Source organism: Aethalodelphis obliquidens, unplaced genomic scaffold, assembly GCF_003676395.1.
Source record: "Aethalodelphis obliquidens isolate GAN/ISIS:26980383/991018 unplaced genomic scaffold, ASM367639v1 scaffold23, whole genome shotgun sequence".
Lineage (NCBI taxonomy): Eukaryota > Metazoa > Chordata > Mammalia > Artiodactyla > Delphinidae > Aethalodelphis > Aethalodelphis obliquidens.
In genome coordinates, this window is record NW_020837967.1 from 23,296,456 (window position 1) to 23,310,305 (window position 13,850).

At 41.8% G+C, this 13,850-nt stretch overlaps 1 protein-coding gene across 8 annotated transcripts in view; it reads right to left on the reverse strand.

Moving 5' to 3' along the window:
* The window catches only part of NSUN6 (NOP2/Sun RNA methyltransferase 6), an 87,558-nt gene that overhangs the window by 70,482 nt on the left and 3,226 nt on the right, over window positions 1-13,850 (reverse strand). For 3 of the 8 annotated variants that reach the window (XM_027121992.1, XM_027121991.1, XM_027121990.1), the window contains exons 1-3: window positions 5,564-6,057; window positions 3,072-3,227; window positions 1,797-1,897 (exon numbers count right to left, since the gene is read on the reverse strand). In XM_027121992.1, coding sequence (XP_026977793.1) covers window positions 1,797-1,897; window positions 3,072-3,227; window positions 5,564-5,638 — 332 coding nt within the window. In that variant the 5' untranslated portion in view covers window positions 5,639-6,057. Of the gene's footprint in view, window positions 1-1,691; window positions 1,714-1,796; window positions 1,898-3,071; window positions 3,228-5,563; window positions 6,061-13,850 lie in introns of those variants that run through there. The other 5 variants (XM_027121994.1, XM_027121996.1, XM_027121993.1 and 2 more) reach the window with 5 other exon arrangements.

Consider the following 13,850-nt stretch of genomic DNA (forward strand, 5'->3'; position numbering starts at 1 on the left):
CTAACCTACTTTCTTTCTCTAGAAATCTGCCTTTTCGAGACATCTCATATAAAAAGGATCATACTGTCTTGTGTGTGGCTTCTTTCACTCACTATAGTGTTTTTGAGGTTCACCCAAGTGGTAGCACGTATCAGTTCACCACTTTCATTGCTGTACTGTTCCCCTGTGTGAACATATCACGTTTTGTTTTTCTATTCACCAGTCGATGGACATTTGCACAGCTTCTCCCTTTTGGTTATTATGAACAATGCTGCTATTAATGTTCATGCCCAAGCCTTTGCATGGACGTATGTTTTCATGTCTCTTGGGTAGACACCTAGGAGTGGAACTGCTGGGTTGTACAGTAAATTTATGTTTAACTTTTTAAGAGATCACCAAACTGTCTTCCAAAGAAGCCAAACCACTTGACTTTCCCATCTGCAACGTATAAAGGTCCGTTTCTCCACATCACTCACCAGTCAAATGAAATTTTAAATGATTAAATTTCAATATGGGACACAGAGATATTTGGAGACAAAGCACCCACTCATATATCATTCAGGATATGTCTTTAGGACACACACGAGCTTGGGACATGGCAAAAGAAAGGAGATGTACAATCTAAAACCTCCTGCGAATCTCCTTTCCTGCTGCAAACAGGCACTGCTCAAACCACCAGATACTTACCTAGTGCCCACGACCCAACCTCCTCAGTCTTATCTTAACCTTCAAGGAAAGGGACTCAAAAGCCCAGAGTGACTTCGTCTGCCTGCTCTTAGATGCAACTCCTGAGATCTTCTATTCCCATCACAGTGGGATCCTAGATTATCTAAGCTCTAGGAATAATTTCTAGAAAAGAAAACAATCTGGATCTGCCTGACTTAGGGACACCTTACGGGCCTCAGAACAGTTTCCTTCATACTGAAAACCTACATGCATGACTACATAAAAGTAATAATCTTAGTTGCTTAGAGGAACTGCTTATATTTTATGCCTAATGCCATTACTCTCAATAAAATTACTGCTCTTATTAAAAATCAGATTAACCTTTCTCCAAGTCTTATTTAAAATTATTATACTAAGTTTTGTTCTCATACAGCCAGAAATCGTAGCTGGTTCTTATAACCTGGTCATCTCCTCACAACTGGAAGTTCATAGAATTGTTCTTAAAGAGAGTACAATAAACATTCCATAAATGTAATGAGATTAAAGACAAAAAATAAATGAATCAAACAACAAGGTCCTATTTGTACAGCACAGGGAACTATATTCAATATCCTGTAATAAACCATAATGGAAAAGAATATGAAAAAGAATATTTAGGGCTTCCCTGGTGGCACAGTGTTTGAGAGTCCGCCTGCCAATGCAGGGGACATGGGTTCGTGCTCCGGTCCGGGAAGATCCCACATGCCGCAGAGCAGCTGGGCCCGTGAGCCATGGCCGCTGAGCCTGCACGTCCGGAGCCTGTGCTCCACAACAGGAGAGGCCACAACAGTGAGAGGCCCCCGTACCAAAAAAAAAAAGAATATTTATATGCATAACTGAGTCACTTTGCTGTACAGCAGAAATTAACACAACCCTGTAAATCAACAATACATCAATAAAATTTTTAAAAAAGAATCAATACCAGTGAAAATTCTCTAAGTTATATCCAAAGTAAACTGATAACACAGCCTGTGATATACAAATCCAAGTCTTTTAAGCATGCTTACCTCTTCCTTTTCATTTAGGCAATTACGTAGAAATAGGTCTGCTGACACCCATCATGGTTATTTGTTAGAAGAGATTTAATAACTACAAAATACAACTTGACGTACCCTCTCCAAGCATCTGTTTTCCTCCATCTTACATTTCTTTGGAGGCAAGTTTCAGTACACAGTGTATGAAACACAAAATGCACAGCTTTGGGGTTTTCTTTCTGGTTTAAAAAAATTTTTAATACAATTTTCAAAGGTTACCTTTCATTTACAGTTACTACAAAATATTGGCTGTATTTCCCATGTTGTACAACACATCCTTAAGCCTGTCCTACACCCAATAGTTTGTCCCTCCCACTCCCACCCCTATACTGCCCCTCCCCCTCCCTCCCCACTGGTAACCACTTGTTTGTTCTCTGTATCTGTGAGTCCGCTTCTTTTTTGTTATATTCACTAGTTAGTTGTATTTTTTAGATTCCACATATAAGTGATATCATGCAGTATTTGTCTTTCACTATCTGACTTATTTCACTTATAAAATGTACAGCTTTTGGGGCTTCCCTGGTGGCGCAGTGGTTGAGAGCCCGCCTGCCAATGCAGGGGACACGGGTTTGTGCCCCGGTCCGGGAAGATCCCACATGCTGCAGAGCGGCTAGGCCCGTGAGCCATGGCCGCTGAGCCTGCGCGTCCGGAGCCTGTGCCCCGCAATGGGAGAGGCCACAACAGTGAGAGGCGACGTGTACCGCAAAAAAAAAAAAAAAAAAAAAAAGTACAGCTTTTGAAAGCAAAGAAGACAATATAAACAAGAAAATTCCAATATTATTTTTCTGCATGGAACTTTAAAAATGCCATTTTATAATACTGTTTTCACTTACAGAAAATTAGTATTATGCCAAAACTATTTTATTGGTTGAACAAAAAAAAATTTGTGTTGTTTTATCTTTAAAACATATCTTTACATTATTTTCCTCCTTTTATTATATTTAATTAAATTATTATATTAAAATAAAAAATATAATCCTACAGGTAATCAGTAGGCACCTCCTTACCTCTGGGTTCACCTTGGCTACGTGATCTGCCCTCATGGTCGTTATATGCTGCTTATTACAATATCACAGACTTTTAGGGTTAGAATGGACCGCTTATGTATTTTAATGACGAAGCAACGGAGGCCCAGAGGGGTCGAGTGACCTATCCAGTCACTAAATTAATTCAGAATCAGAAGTACTAGGTTCAAGCTCTAGCATGAGCACTCACTACATAATCTTGAACAACATTCATGATCCTCAATTTCTTTATTTGTAAACTTGTCGCTCACATGATATTAGTGAGGAGTGACATGACACAGATTGTAGAAATCTAATTCTGTACATAATGACAAAAATGTGCACGAACCTTCTGAAGCTCATCAAATAACAGACTTTTCACATGTTGTACTGAGGCTAGATGCGTATTTACTCTGACAGTAGTGAATGATGGAGGGTGGGACAACTTATGTAACAGAGTTTCAAACTTCCTTTCTGCTGCTTCTTTACCTAAAACAGATACAACCTGAAAAGAAGAAAAGAACAATGTTTCAGTTTCATTATACAAACTAAAAATATTAAGATATATGTCTATACATTTGTTCCAACTAATGAAACATCATTCGGCAATTATTCGGTTCCATTTCACTTTTCTGCATTGTTTATGTGTTAATAACACTACGGGAATCGCGCTATTTCACAGGGTTATGCTAATAAACACATAGTGAAACACCAGACAAAAAGGGCTTAGAAAACGCTGCCTCGTGCTTCCCTGGTGGTGCAGTGGCTAAGAATCTGCCTGCCAATGCAGGGGACACGGGTTCGAGCCCGGGTTCGAGTCCTGGTCCGGAAAGATCCCACGTGCCACGGAGCAACTAGGCCCGTGCGCCATAACTACTGAGCCTGCGCTCTAGTGCCCGCGAGCCACAACTACTGAAGCCCACGCGCCTAGAGCCCGTGCTCCGCAACAAGAGAAGCCACCGGAATGAGAAGCCCGCGCACCGCGGCAAAGAGCAGCCCCTGCTCGCGGCAACTAGAGAAAGCCTGCACGCAGGAACAAAGACCCAACACAGCCAAAAAACATTATTAACATATCTGCTACATTTATTCATATAAATTCAGGATTTCATTCTAAAAACATTAACTGTTACATCACTTCTGTAGAATTAGTTCCTTGCTAACCCCGTATCCTAGAGCAAATTGGTTAGTAACGTTTTAAAACACCAATACTTGAAGAGTAAGTAACACTGATACCGTCACCCAAAGAGCCCCCATAACATCAGCTTCTTAATATAGTATTATTAAATGTAAAAGATATTGTCCAAAAAAAGACAGGTAGCAAGATACCTGTCAGAAATAAAGTTATAAAGACTCAAACAACCGAGTTTCCTTGTAATTAACTAAAGCTTTTGAGACAAGTATTTCCTTTTTTTTGTCATCTTTGACTATACCCAGCCTCACAGAATCTTCATAAACCACTTGCCAGCCTAATAATCCACTAGCCTAAAAATATTCGTACTCTCTCAAGGTTTGTTTTTTTTAACTGAATATTCCATTACCTTTGATACTTTTTACAAAGGGATGGGTTTTCTTTTTGTAAAATCGTATAGTTAGTGGGTTTGCGGCAGAAGTGGTGTCAGACAGACATTTGAATCTTTTTTTATAAAACAATGTTAACCATTTTAAAAACTGCTGGGAAAAAAAACTGCTGACTGCCTCTATTTCTCTTAATACGCCCCTTATACTATAAGTTCTTTGAAATCAAGAAGGCATTTTCTCTTTCCGTACTGTCTTGCCCCTTAACATAACCTCTGGAAATAAAATGTAGAAATCAAACCTAGAAATCATGGCTTCACCAAAATCTTTGAAAACGAGTAACATTTATGCGGCTTCATTTCGAATAGAAAATCAAAGAGTTGGAAAATACAAAATTGCCTGCAGGCGGGATGGTAAGGTGGAGAGAGCACAGGCTTGGCAATCAAAGACGATCAACATTCACTGAGGACTTCTGGGCTCGGCACTGCCAGCAGCGCACAGAAGGAACATTTGTGGAGGACCCATTAGGCGCCAAAACGATGCCAGGTGCTTGCACTTACGATTAATACGTTAAAACAACCACCTTGAAATTTTAGTACTGTTAACCGCCTCAAATTTCACAGAAAAGGAAAGAAAGGTTAAGGGATGTGAAGTAGCTCACTCAAAGCACTGGGATGCAAACCAGGGGCTTGGGGTCCCAAATCCATTCCTTTTCCCATTGGACCTGAGCTCTTTACCTTCACATTTCAACACTGTTACATGACAGCGGTGTCAATTTGATTCACTTAACGTCGCTCTTTGGACCCTCAGTTCTCTCATCTATAAAAATTGGGGAGGAAATCTCTACCAAAAAAAGACTGCGCAGATTAAGATGTAAAGGTCTGCGGTTCATCTAGCACAACTGGTGGCATTTAAGCAGCACTCACGGAACGATAGTAAACCTTTCACCTGAGCGCCAGGGCAGGCGCTCTAAGAGTACAGGCGTTTCTTCTCTTCGGGACTTAAATTCTCGGAGACGGGGATCTTGTCTTGCCCCTTGTAATCCCTTCAGCGCATTCTTGCCGCCAGACACACAACCGCTTTTTACCCTTCCCTCCTTTCCCATTTCTAAATGTTAAAACATACACCCCATACACCTCTTAGCTCGGAAAGCATACATTAAATACCTGCAGAAAGATATTAGCATATTTTACATTCGGAAAGACGAATACTAAGACACAACGGCTGTACACATTTGATTGCCTTTTAGATTATTTTTCTATTTCTCTAGAGCGTGTAAATATTTGAATTTTTGCAAATAGCATCTAACGTGTTTATCTGACCTACCTCCTCATTCATAAAGCCCGCTTTCAGATAGCTTTCAACCTCAAGTCTCAAAGATATTTTAGGGAAAATAGACATTTTCCTATCGCTTAGTTCTCCTCCTCCACGAGAAATGCTGGAAAACGGTGGTTTTTCTCTCTCCTAATTACACGGAGCGTCTGGGCAATGAATACCACCCACAACGTGCCGGGACCACCGAGGCCCGGGAAGAGCGCGCTGCTCACGCCGAGTTAAAATGGGAAACGCGGAGGTACTTCCACGCCTTCTGGAGCTTGGCCAGTTTGCAGCGGCTTCCTCTCCTCCCAGGTCCTTCTTTAGCGACGCCCACGGAAATCACTGCGAGGCAACGCCACTCACGTTGCAGAGAAAAAAAACAAAACAAAACAAAAAACCGTGAGGAGTGAAACCGCCGTGAACTGGGCGGAGATGTGGAAACCAGGCTGGGATCACCACGGCCTAACCTCCACTCCCTCGGCCCCAGTTTCTCGGCAGAAAGCCGCTTCCGGCATGCGTCACTTCCGGCAATGCGGCCCACCCTTCCTTCCCCTGCCCTCCAATCCGCAGCCGCAGATTGCCGCTACGTCACGTCTCCGGAGTTTCCCAGCTCCGCCCGCGGCGCATCCACGTGCAGAGGGCCTGGGCGGGTGCTTTAAGGGGATGGAGGCGGAGCTGCCTCCGGGACCTGCAAACAGATCCAGCTGTTGGGCGGAGCTGGGCGAGCAGAGCTGGGTGCTAATTGGGGAGGGTTGGGTCGTGCTAACCTGAATAAGGTGAGGAGTCAATTAGTTACCTGCTGGGTGATCTCCAAAGCAAGAATGAAACCAGAATTTATTTGGGCCTATCATCCACCCTTTGATTTTCTGAAATTACCTTCCCTCTCTTAGGCTTGCTGGTCTGACTTCAGTTGTGAAAAAACATTATTCACATTTTTAAAAGCTGGGTTAATGATCTTGTAATATCCATACATGCTCAGGTAAAACCTTAAAACGCACAGGTAGTTTTTACAATTAGTTGAATAAGCCTAACAGGTTCCCTGTATCGGAGCTGATTTCTACTTTAAAGCTCGGGAGACCTTTGGCGTAATCTGTGTGTTTCAGGTGAGGAAAGATTCAAAGGGAGAAGGGACCTAATGAAAGTCGCTTAGTTTCCTGTGATTAAAATAGGAAACTAGAAATAATTCTTCTGTCTCCGAGACAGTGTTTTTTGAAACACACCGTTGTCATTAATACAGAACTGTAGGAAGTTTTTTCTTAAGTCTTTTTCTGTTTAAATCTCACACGGAGGTGTTCTTAAAAGTACGATACACTCTCTCACAATGAGTGAGAACGTCAGGATAAAGACCGTAGCCACCTGGCTTCTAAAACCAATACCTACTTTTTCCACCACGGCATATTTCTTCGGTAAATTTATGGAATTCTTCTGTGGCTAAATCATCTGAAAGTGATCAGGAAAATGTCTAGTCCAGCCATTTCCAAAGGAATTTTTGCAACCTCAAGATTGTGACCACAGCACCGATAATGTTTGGAATCGATATCAAGGAGAAAAGGGAGAGGAAGGAACAAGGTGAACTAGATTGTAAACTCTGAGAAGGTAGAGACTTTACCTCACTGCTGCAGACCCAGTGCCTACCACATAAGAAGCACTCAAATATTGAAGGAGTAGATGAATAAGTGGATGGACAGCTCTGTAAACCAGAGAAAGGAAGTGCTGATAAAGCATATATTGATATTTGCTGGACATTAGTTCACTAGTTCAGCACTTGTGAACAGTGCTGAGGACATTTAGGCAATCTTTGGCTAGACACCACTGAAGTGACGGTTATGTTGATGATGAGGTCTCTTGGTGTTCTAAAGTTGGTCCATATTACAGATCTGAAGTTGGCATACTAAATACATATTGTCTAAGCAAAAGAAGACACCTATAACTCCACACTTCCACTGCTGGGGGCCTGGGTTCAATCCCTGGTGGGGGGGACTAAGATCCTGCATGCCGTGCAGTATGGCCTAAATAAATAAATAAAAAGAAAATGTAAGCTTTAAAAAAACGAGGAAGACCCCTATAAGAATACACCCATATAAGGGTCATTGGGGTTTTGTATTCTCGATGGGGTGATATGGCCCCCAGAGCAAAACAAAATCTTAGATATAATCATATAATCTTAATCTCAATTTGTGATGCTCCAAAACTTTCCTTTTATCCCCCCCAAAAAAACATAAAAACCCTATTTCTCAATATTTAATTTCATGAAGAAGGCATGAGAGGATTTGGGAAAAAAAGTCTAGGAAAGGCTGGAAATCTATCAATCTCAATTCATCTGGAGACTAACCTCCATAAGTACATATTAACTCAGAATGGATCCTAGACGTCCCTACATGTAAAATCTATAAAGCTTCTAGAATAAAACATAGGAGTAACCAGAGTTACCCTACAGCCAACAAGGTCAGAGGAGCAGTCAAGAGAACTTGACCCCCGGGACAGGATTATGATGAGGCAAGAGAGGCCCCTAGTGTGCACCGTTAAGGAGGCCCTCGCTCTCACGTGTGAGCCCTGAGAGCACCCCCTCAAATTTGTGACTGTCTCCCTTGGGCTCGCCATCATCTCCACACTGCATCTTTTGCCATCACTGACAGCTCCAAATCCATAAAGAAAGACAGATTGTATTGCCCAAGCAGCAATACAGCTTACATCACAGCCTGGACCTGCGATACAAACCCCTTTTCTGCCAAAGGCCCAACTCAAATGTGGCCGTCTTCCACATCCCATGCTTGACGTGCTGGGTCAGTACTCGGAGTTGTGGGATGTATCGTCACCAGAAGCCAAAGAGACCAGCCAGATACTGTACTTCCTTCTTTGTAGTAGGGTGTGCTGGGGGTGATGTCATCGTAATGGGGGCAAAAGGTGGTTCTAAGGGGGCAAAAAATGTATACAATACAATGGTTTGTGGTCCTCCAAAGGCCACAGTAACCTCAACAAATATACAGTATACCTGTACTGTTAATATTCCATTATGGGGAAGTTGTTAGACAAAAAAAAATACCTTAAAAGTTTCCTTAGCAGGGCATTAATGACAACAAGCTTGAAAATCAATGTATTGTAAGGGAAGACGGAACAAAAAATGACATCCCTTGAAAAGGATGTTCCAACATGCCCCTGACCTCTAAAGTATTTACTGAAGTGGTGGGTCCCAGAGTCTCGAAGAGCTTATCTCCCCACCCACCCCACCCCAGCACAGTAAGTGTCAGAAAACGCCTGTTACACCAAGGGCAACTACTGTGCTCAGCTCGCCCAGATCCAGCCTCAGATCGGGGCCCTGGAGGAGCAGCTGTACCAGGTCAGGACTGAGACCGAGGGCCAGAAACTGCAGTATGAGCAGCCCCTCAACATCAAGGTCCACCTGGAAAAGGAAGCTGGGACCTACTTTCTCCTCATCGATGGAGATGATGGAGCTTGCAAGTCTGGAGGTTACAAGTCGAAAGACTATGGACCTGGAAATGTGGGAAACCAAATTAGTGGTTAAGAGAGGTCCTGAGGAGGTTAGACCAATGCAGCAAAATACTTACACCAGGCTGCACTCCGTGGCAGAGAGATCTCAAAGCAATTAATGTGATACACAAGACAGAGCGTGTGCCAAATACTCTCTGAGAAGAGAAGGCGTTAAATATCTGTCTGGAAAAGTGAGCAAGTCTAAGAAAAAGGTCTGTCCTCTTGTCTTGCTGTTACCGAAATATAATCTCTATCTGGGCAATCAATAGCATTATCGATAGTATCTTCCCATTCATCTGGAAGAATGTCACATACAATATGATGACCCATCTGATTACCCTACAGAAAATGTTGTCAATTCTTGGTAGTCAATAAACCTTCCTTTAGCAAATTAAAAAAAAAAATTGCCCATCACAAGCTGGGTTCTGTTAGATCCACCAAGTCATAAATAGACGTGAACCCAGCAGCAACCCATCATGAGATGGAAAAGGTACATCTGGGATTAAGCATGAACAAGAGTAATCTACATAAGGAAGTAACCTGTACCCCCATGTCACCCACCACAGTTGCACCCACCACAGTTGCTTCTGCCTCAGCTCACATCTCTGGCTCTATGGGGGTTTTCTACTACCAGCTGAATGAGAAAAAAAAATTTACAGGTTGGTTTTCAGTTCAGTTGTCTAGGTATGTGGGTAGAAGACAAAACTAGATAGTGGTGGGACTACAGTCATAGTTAGGGGTGACCTTGAATGACAGTGTCAAGGGAAATTTTTCCTGATGAGAGAATCTGTGAGCAGTGTATTTGCTACCCACTTTGCATGGAGGAAGTGGCTCAGGATGAGAATATATATTGACCCCTGGGCGGCAGCAAATTGCTTGGCCTGCTCATCAAGGGCATGGAAGAAAATAGGCTTAAAGGTCAGAGACAAGATCTTAGGCAGAGGCATGTGGATGGACATATGAAAATTTTCACATCACATGTAATTGCCTACTAGAAGGCATCCACCACCGAGGAAGCACTGAACAACTTAGTGGACAGAATGATTTAGCCCATTGATATTAGCCCACCTTTGTCTTCAGCCACCCCATGCCTGGCACTATGGGCACATGAAAGAAGTAGTCGCAGTGGCAGAGATGGAGTCGCTTAAATAATTACCCAAAATACAGGTTAGGCTACGATGAAAACTAACATTAAGTTCCACGTCAGTCTTACTTACCTTTGTAGACCCAGCCTTAGGGCAGTACCTAGCACATATTAGGCACTCGGTATATATTGATAGGTGAATAACTGAACCTATAAGAATAGTTTATCCTTCATATCCAGCAAGTATTTATTTAGGGTCAGTAAGCAACAAGCATTGCATTGGGTACTCAGGCATAGGGGCCAGAGAAAACAGTCAACTGTCGTCATAGAGCTCACAGTCTATTTTGGAAGTAGAGAAAATTATTAAGCAGTGAAAAATATGATGAATGCTAAAACTAGGGAAATATGGGGTGCAAGGCAGAGGAAATGGCAAGAAAATCTAATTTAATCTCATCTAAAACTGAATCAAAGAGCACAAAAACCTCTCAGAAAGGAGACGTGGCCTTCCAGAAGAGATGGTTACATTAAAACCAGAAAGCTGACTTGGAGTTAACCAGGCAGGAGGGGTGAGGGACACTGGGGAAGAAGAGGAAAAGACCAAAATGAGAATATTCCAGGCAGAAGGAATTATCGTGTACAAAACTGGTACATAGTAGGGGAGGGGTTGAGTGGCAAGAGTATAGCATGGAGAGAGAGACAGAGCCCCAGCCCTATTTTTGAAGTTTCCTGTTAGCCCTGGTAAGCAAGGAAGAACTTCGTCCTCAGGCCAATGGCAAGTCATTAAACAGTTTCAAAGCAGAAGAGTAACAGGCTCAGATTCATGTAACATTTTTAAAAGATCATGCCAGATGATTGTTGGAAAAGGTCTCCAATTGATGCAAGAACAGAGGCAGAAAAACCTATCAGAATGCAGTTCCAGTAATCCAGGCAATGGGGTCGGAGGGAGGTGGGTAGATGTGAAAGACATTTAACACATGGAATTCAGTGGGACCTAGTGACTTAGGTGGATGCATGAGGACAGGGGAAGAAAGAATCAAGAAGAAATTCCAACTTTCTATGGACCCACCAGCATTTGCACCCATATTTCTGCCTTCCTACCTATCAACTTACATAAATCATGGAGATGATTTGTTATTGTAATCATTTTAATTCAACTCTTTTCTAGAATTGTCTGGAATACTTCTGTCTTTGGGGAGCCTTATGCATTACTCGTTATCTTCCAGAATTTTATACTTGTGGTGTGTGTTTCTTCTGACAATGGAGTTCTATCCTAGGAATTAAATAAGATTATGTACTACATATGAAAGTTTTTGTAAATGGCAACAAAGAATGAGCTAGAGCAGAACTGTTCTCTAATAGGTTTATTTACATTTGGAAGGCAATTTTAAAAAAGGACAAATAGGACACCAATGGAAAGTTTACAAACAAGCCGTTTTGTTGGGTTACGTTTTTAGTGGGTCAGTAGTCAATCAATATTGATTACTGTTTCAGCTAGATGATGTGGTAGGTTGAATAAGAGCCTCCTCTCTCCCTCACAAAGATGTCCATATCCTAATCTCTGGAACCTGTGAATGGCAAAGGGATTTTGCAAGTGAGATTAAGTTAAGGACCCTTGAAATGGGGAGAACATGCTGGATTAACCAGGAAGCCCCAGTGTAATCATAAGGGCCCTTATAATAGGGAGGCTGGAGGGTCAGAATCAGAAAAGGTGATGTGATGATGGAAGCCAAGGTCAGAGTGATGTGGCCACGAGCTAAGGGTTGCAGGCAGCCTCTAGAAGCTGGAAAAGGCAATGAACAGATGCTCCCCTGAGCCCCCAGAGGGAACACAGCCCTGCCGATGCATTTCAGACTTCTGACCTGCAGATTACAAAATATTAAATCTGTGTTGCCTTAAGCCACTACATTTGTGGTAGTTCCTTATGAAAGCAATAAGGAACTAATGCAGGTGCCCTTTAAAGCAATGTATCATCAACCTGGGTTCTTCTACGCACAACAGGTGATTTTGCCTCTAACCTACAGATAAGACAGAGGCAATTAATCGTGAGTTTCTTGAATCAAGAGCTCCTATACACCTAAAAACTTTGTGCATACATGTAACCTCCTTTTCAGCAAACTAAGAACTTCTGCTCTCTGAAAACTTATTCTCTTCACCTGCCTCTATTTTCTAACATCTCATTTCCACCTGTGTCTTCCTCCCTTGGTAATTCTCTCTCTCTCTGTCTCTCTCTCTCTGTCTCTCTCTCTCTCTCTCAGTCACTCACTCACTCTCTCTGTCTCTGTCTCTCTCTCTCTCACACTTGTATCTTCATGCTTTCCCTTTAAAGAGGTTCTACCCACCACTCTATAAACAGGTTCAAATAATAGTCACAGCAACATTTATTGAGCCTTTTCTAGGTGCCAGGCATTAGGCTATGGTCTACCTCATTATAGCATTTAATCCTCTGAGATTAAACTTTATGAGCAGTGGCAGATTTACTGTGAGACTAATGAAACTTAAATTTCAAAGCATTCGATTGTACAAGTCATCCAAAGCATTGTCTAATTTTTAATTTTTTATCTTTTATTCCTTTTCTTTAAAAGACCCCCCAAATTGTATGAATTTCAAGGTCCCACAAAACCGGGATCTATGCCTGCCTATGAGGTAAATATTATTATTCTTATCCCCATATTACAAATAAGAAAACTGTGCTATCGTGAGGTTTTATAACTTGCCTAACATTATATAAGCAGTAAGTGGCAGAAGACTATTTCAACCTAATTATTCGTGACTGGAGAGTCTAAACATTGATCATTTACTCATTCAATTATTCTGTCTCTTCAGGAATTTTCCTACCTTAACACACCCCTTCCTTTCCAACTTCAGTTTTCCTCTAGTTAATACTTTATATGCCTTTTTCATTTTATAATCCAAAGAATAATCTACACTTACCATCTTGAGTTCCTTACCTGTCATTTACCTTCAACTCATTATAATCTAGGGACTTCCCTGGTGGTGCAGTGGTTAAGAATCCGCCTGCCAATGCAGGGGACGTGGGTTCAATCTCTGGTCCGGGAAGATCCCACGTGCCGCGGAGCAACTAAGCCCTTGGGCCACAACTACTGAGCCTGCGCTCTAGAGCCCGCAAGCCACAACTACTAAGCCCATGTGCCACAACTACTGAAGCTCGTGCGCGTAGAGCCCGTGCTCCATAACAAGAGAAGCCACCGCAATGAGAAGTACGCGCACCACAACGAAGAGTAGCCCCCACTCGCCTCAGCTAGATAAAGCCCGTGCGCAGCAACAAAGACCCAGTGCAGCCAAAAATAAATAAATAAACTTTTAAAAAACTTGGTTAAAATAAAGCAACTGTTAACACAAAATTTATGGGATTAGGCGTCCACCATAGCCTGAGCAGTGTGCCTGTTGCTTTTGAGGAACACAAAATTGTAGCAGAGTCCTTGCACTTAATCACATATCACAACCAAAATATTTGCAAGGCAGTTTATCTCAAGAGTATTAAACACAAGTACTACTAATTAATTTTCATTATAATTCACTTTAAGATATATACGTATAAACATCTATATTTAAGTTATATATACATATGTATACATTCCTACAACACAAAAGAGAAATTAAAAGGGTGATTAATCCCATTATAGAGCTCTTTTAAGCACAGAGCTTGACTGTGCATTAAAACACTGCATCTAAAAAAAAAAAAAAAAAAAAAAAAAAAAAAAA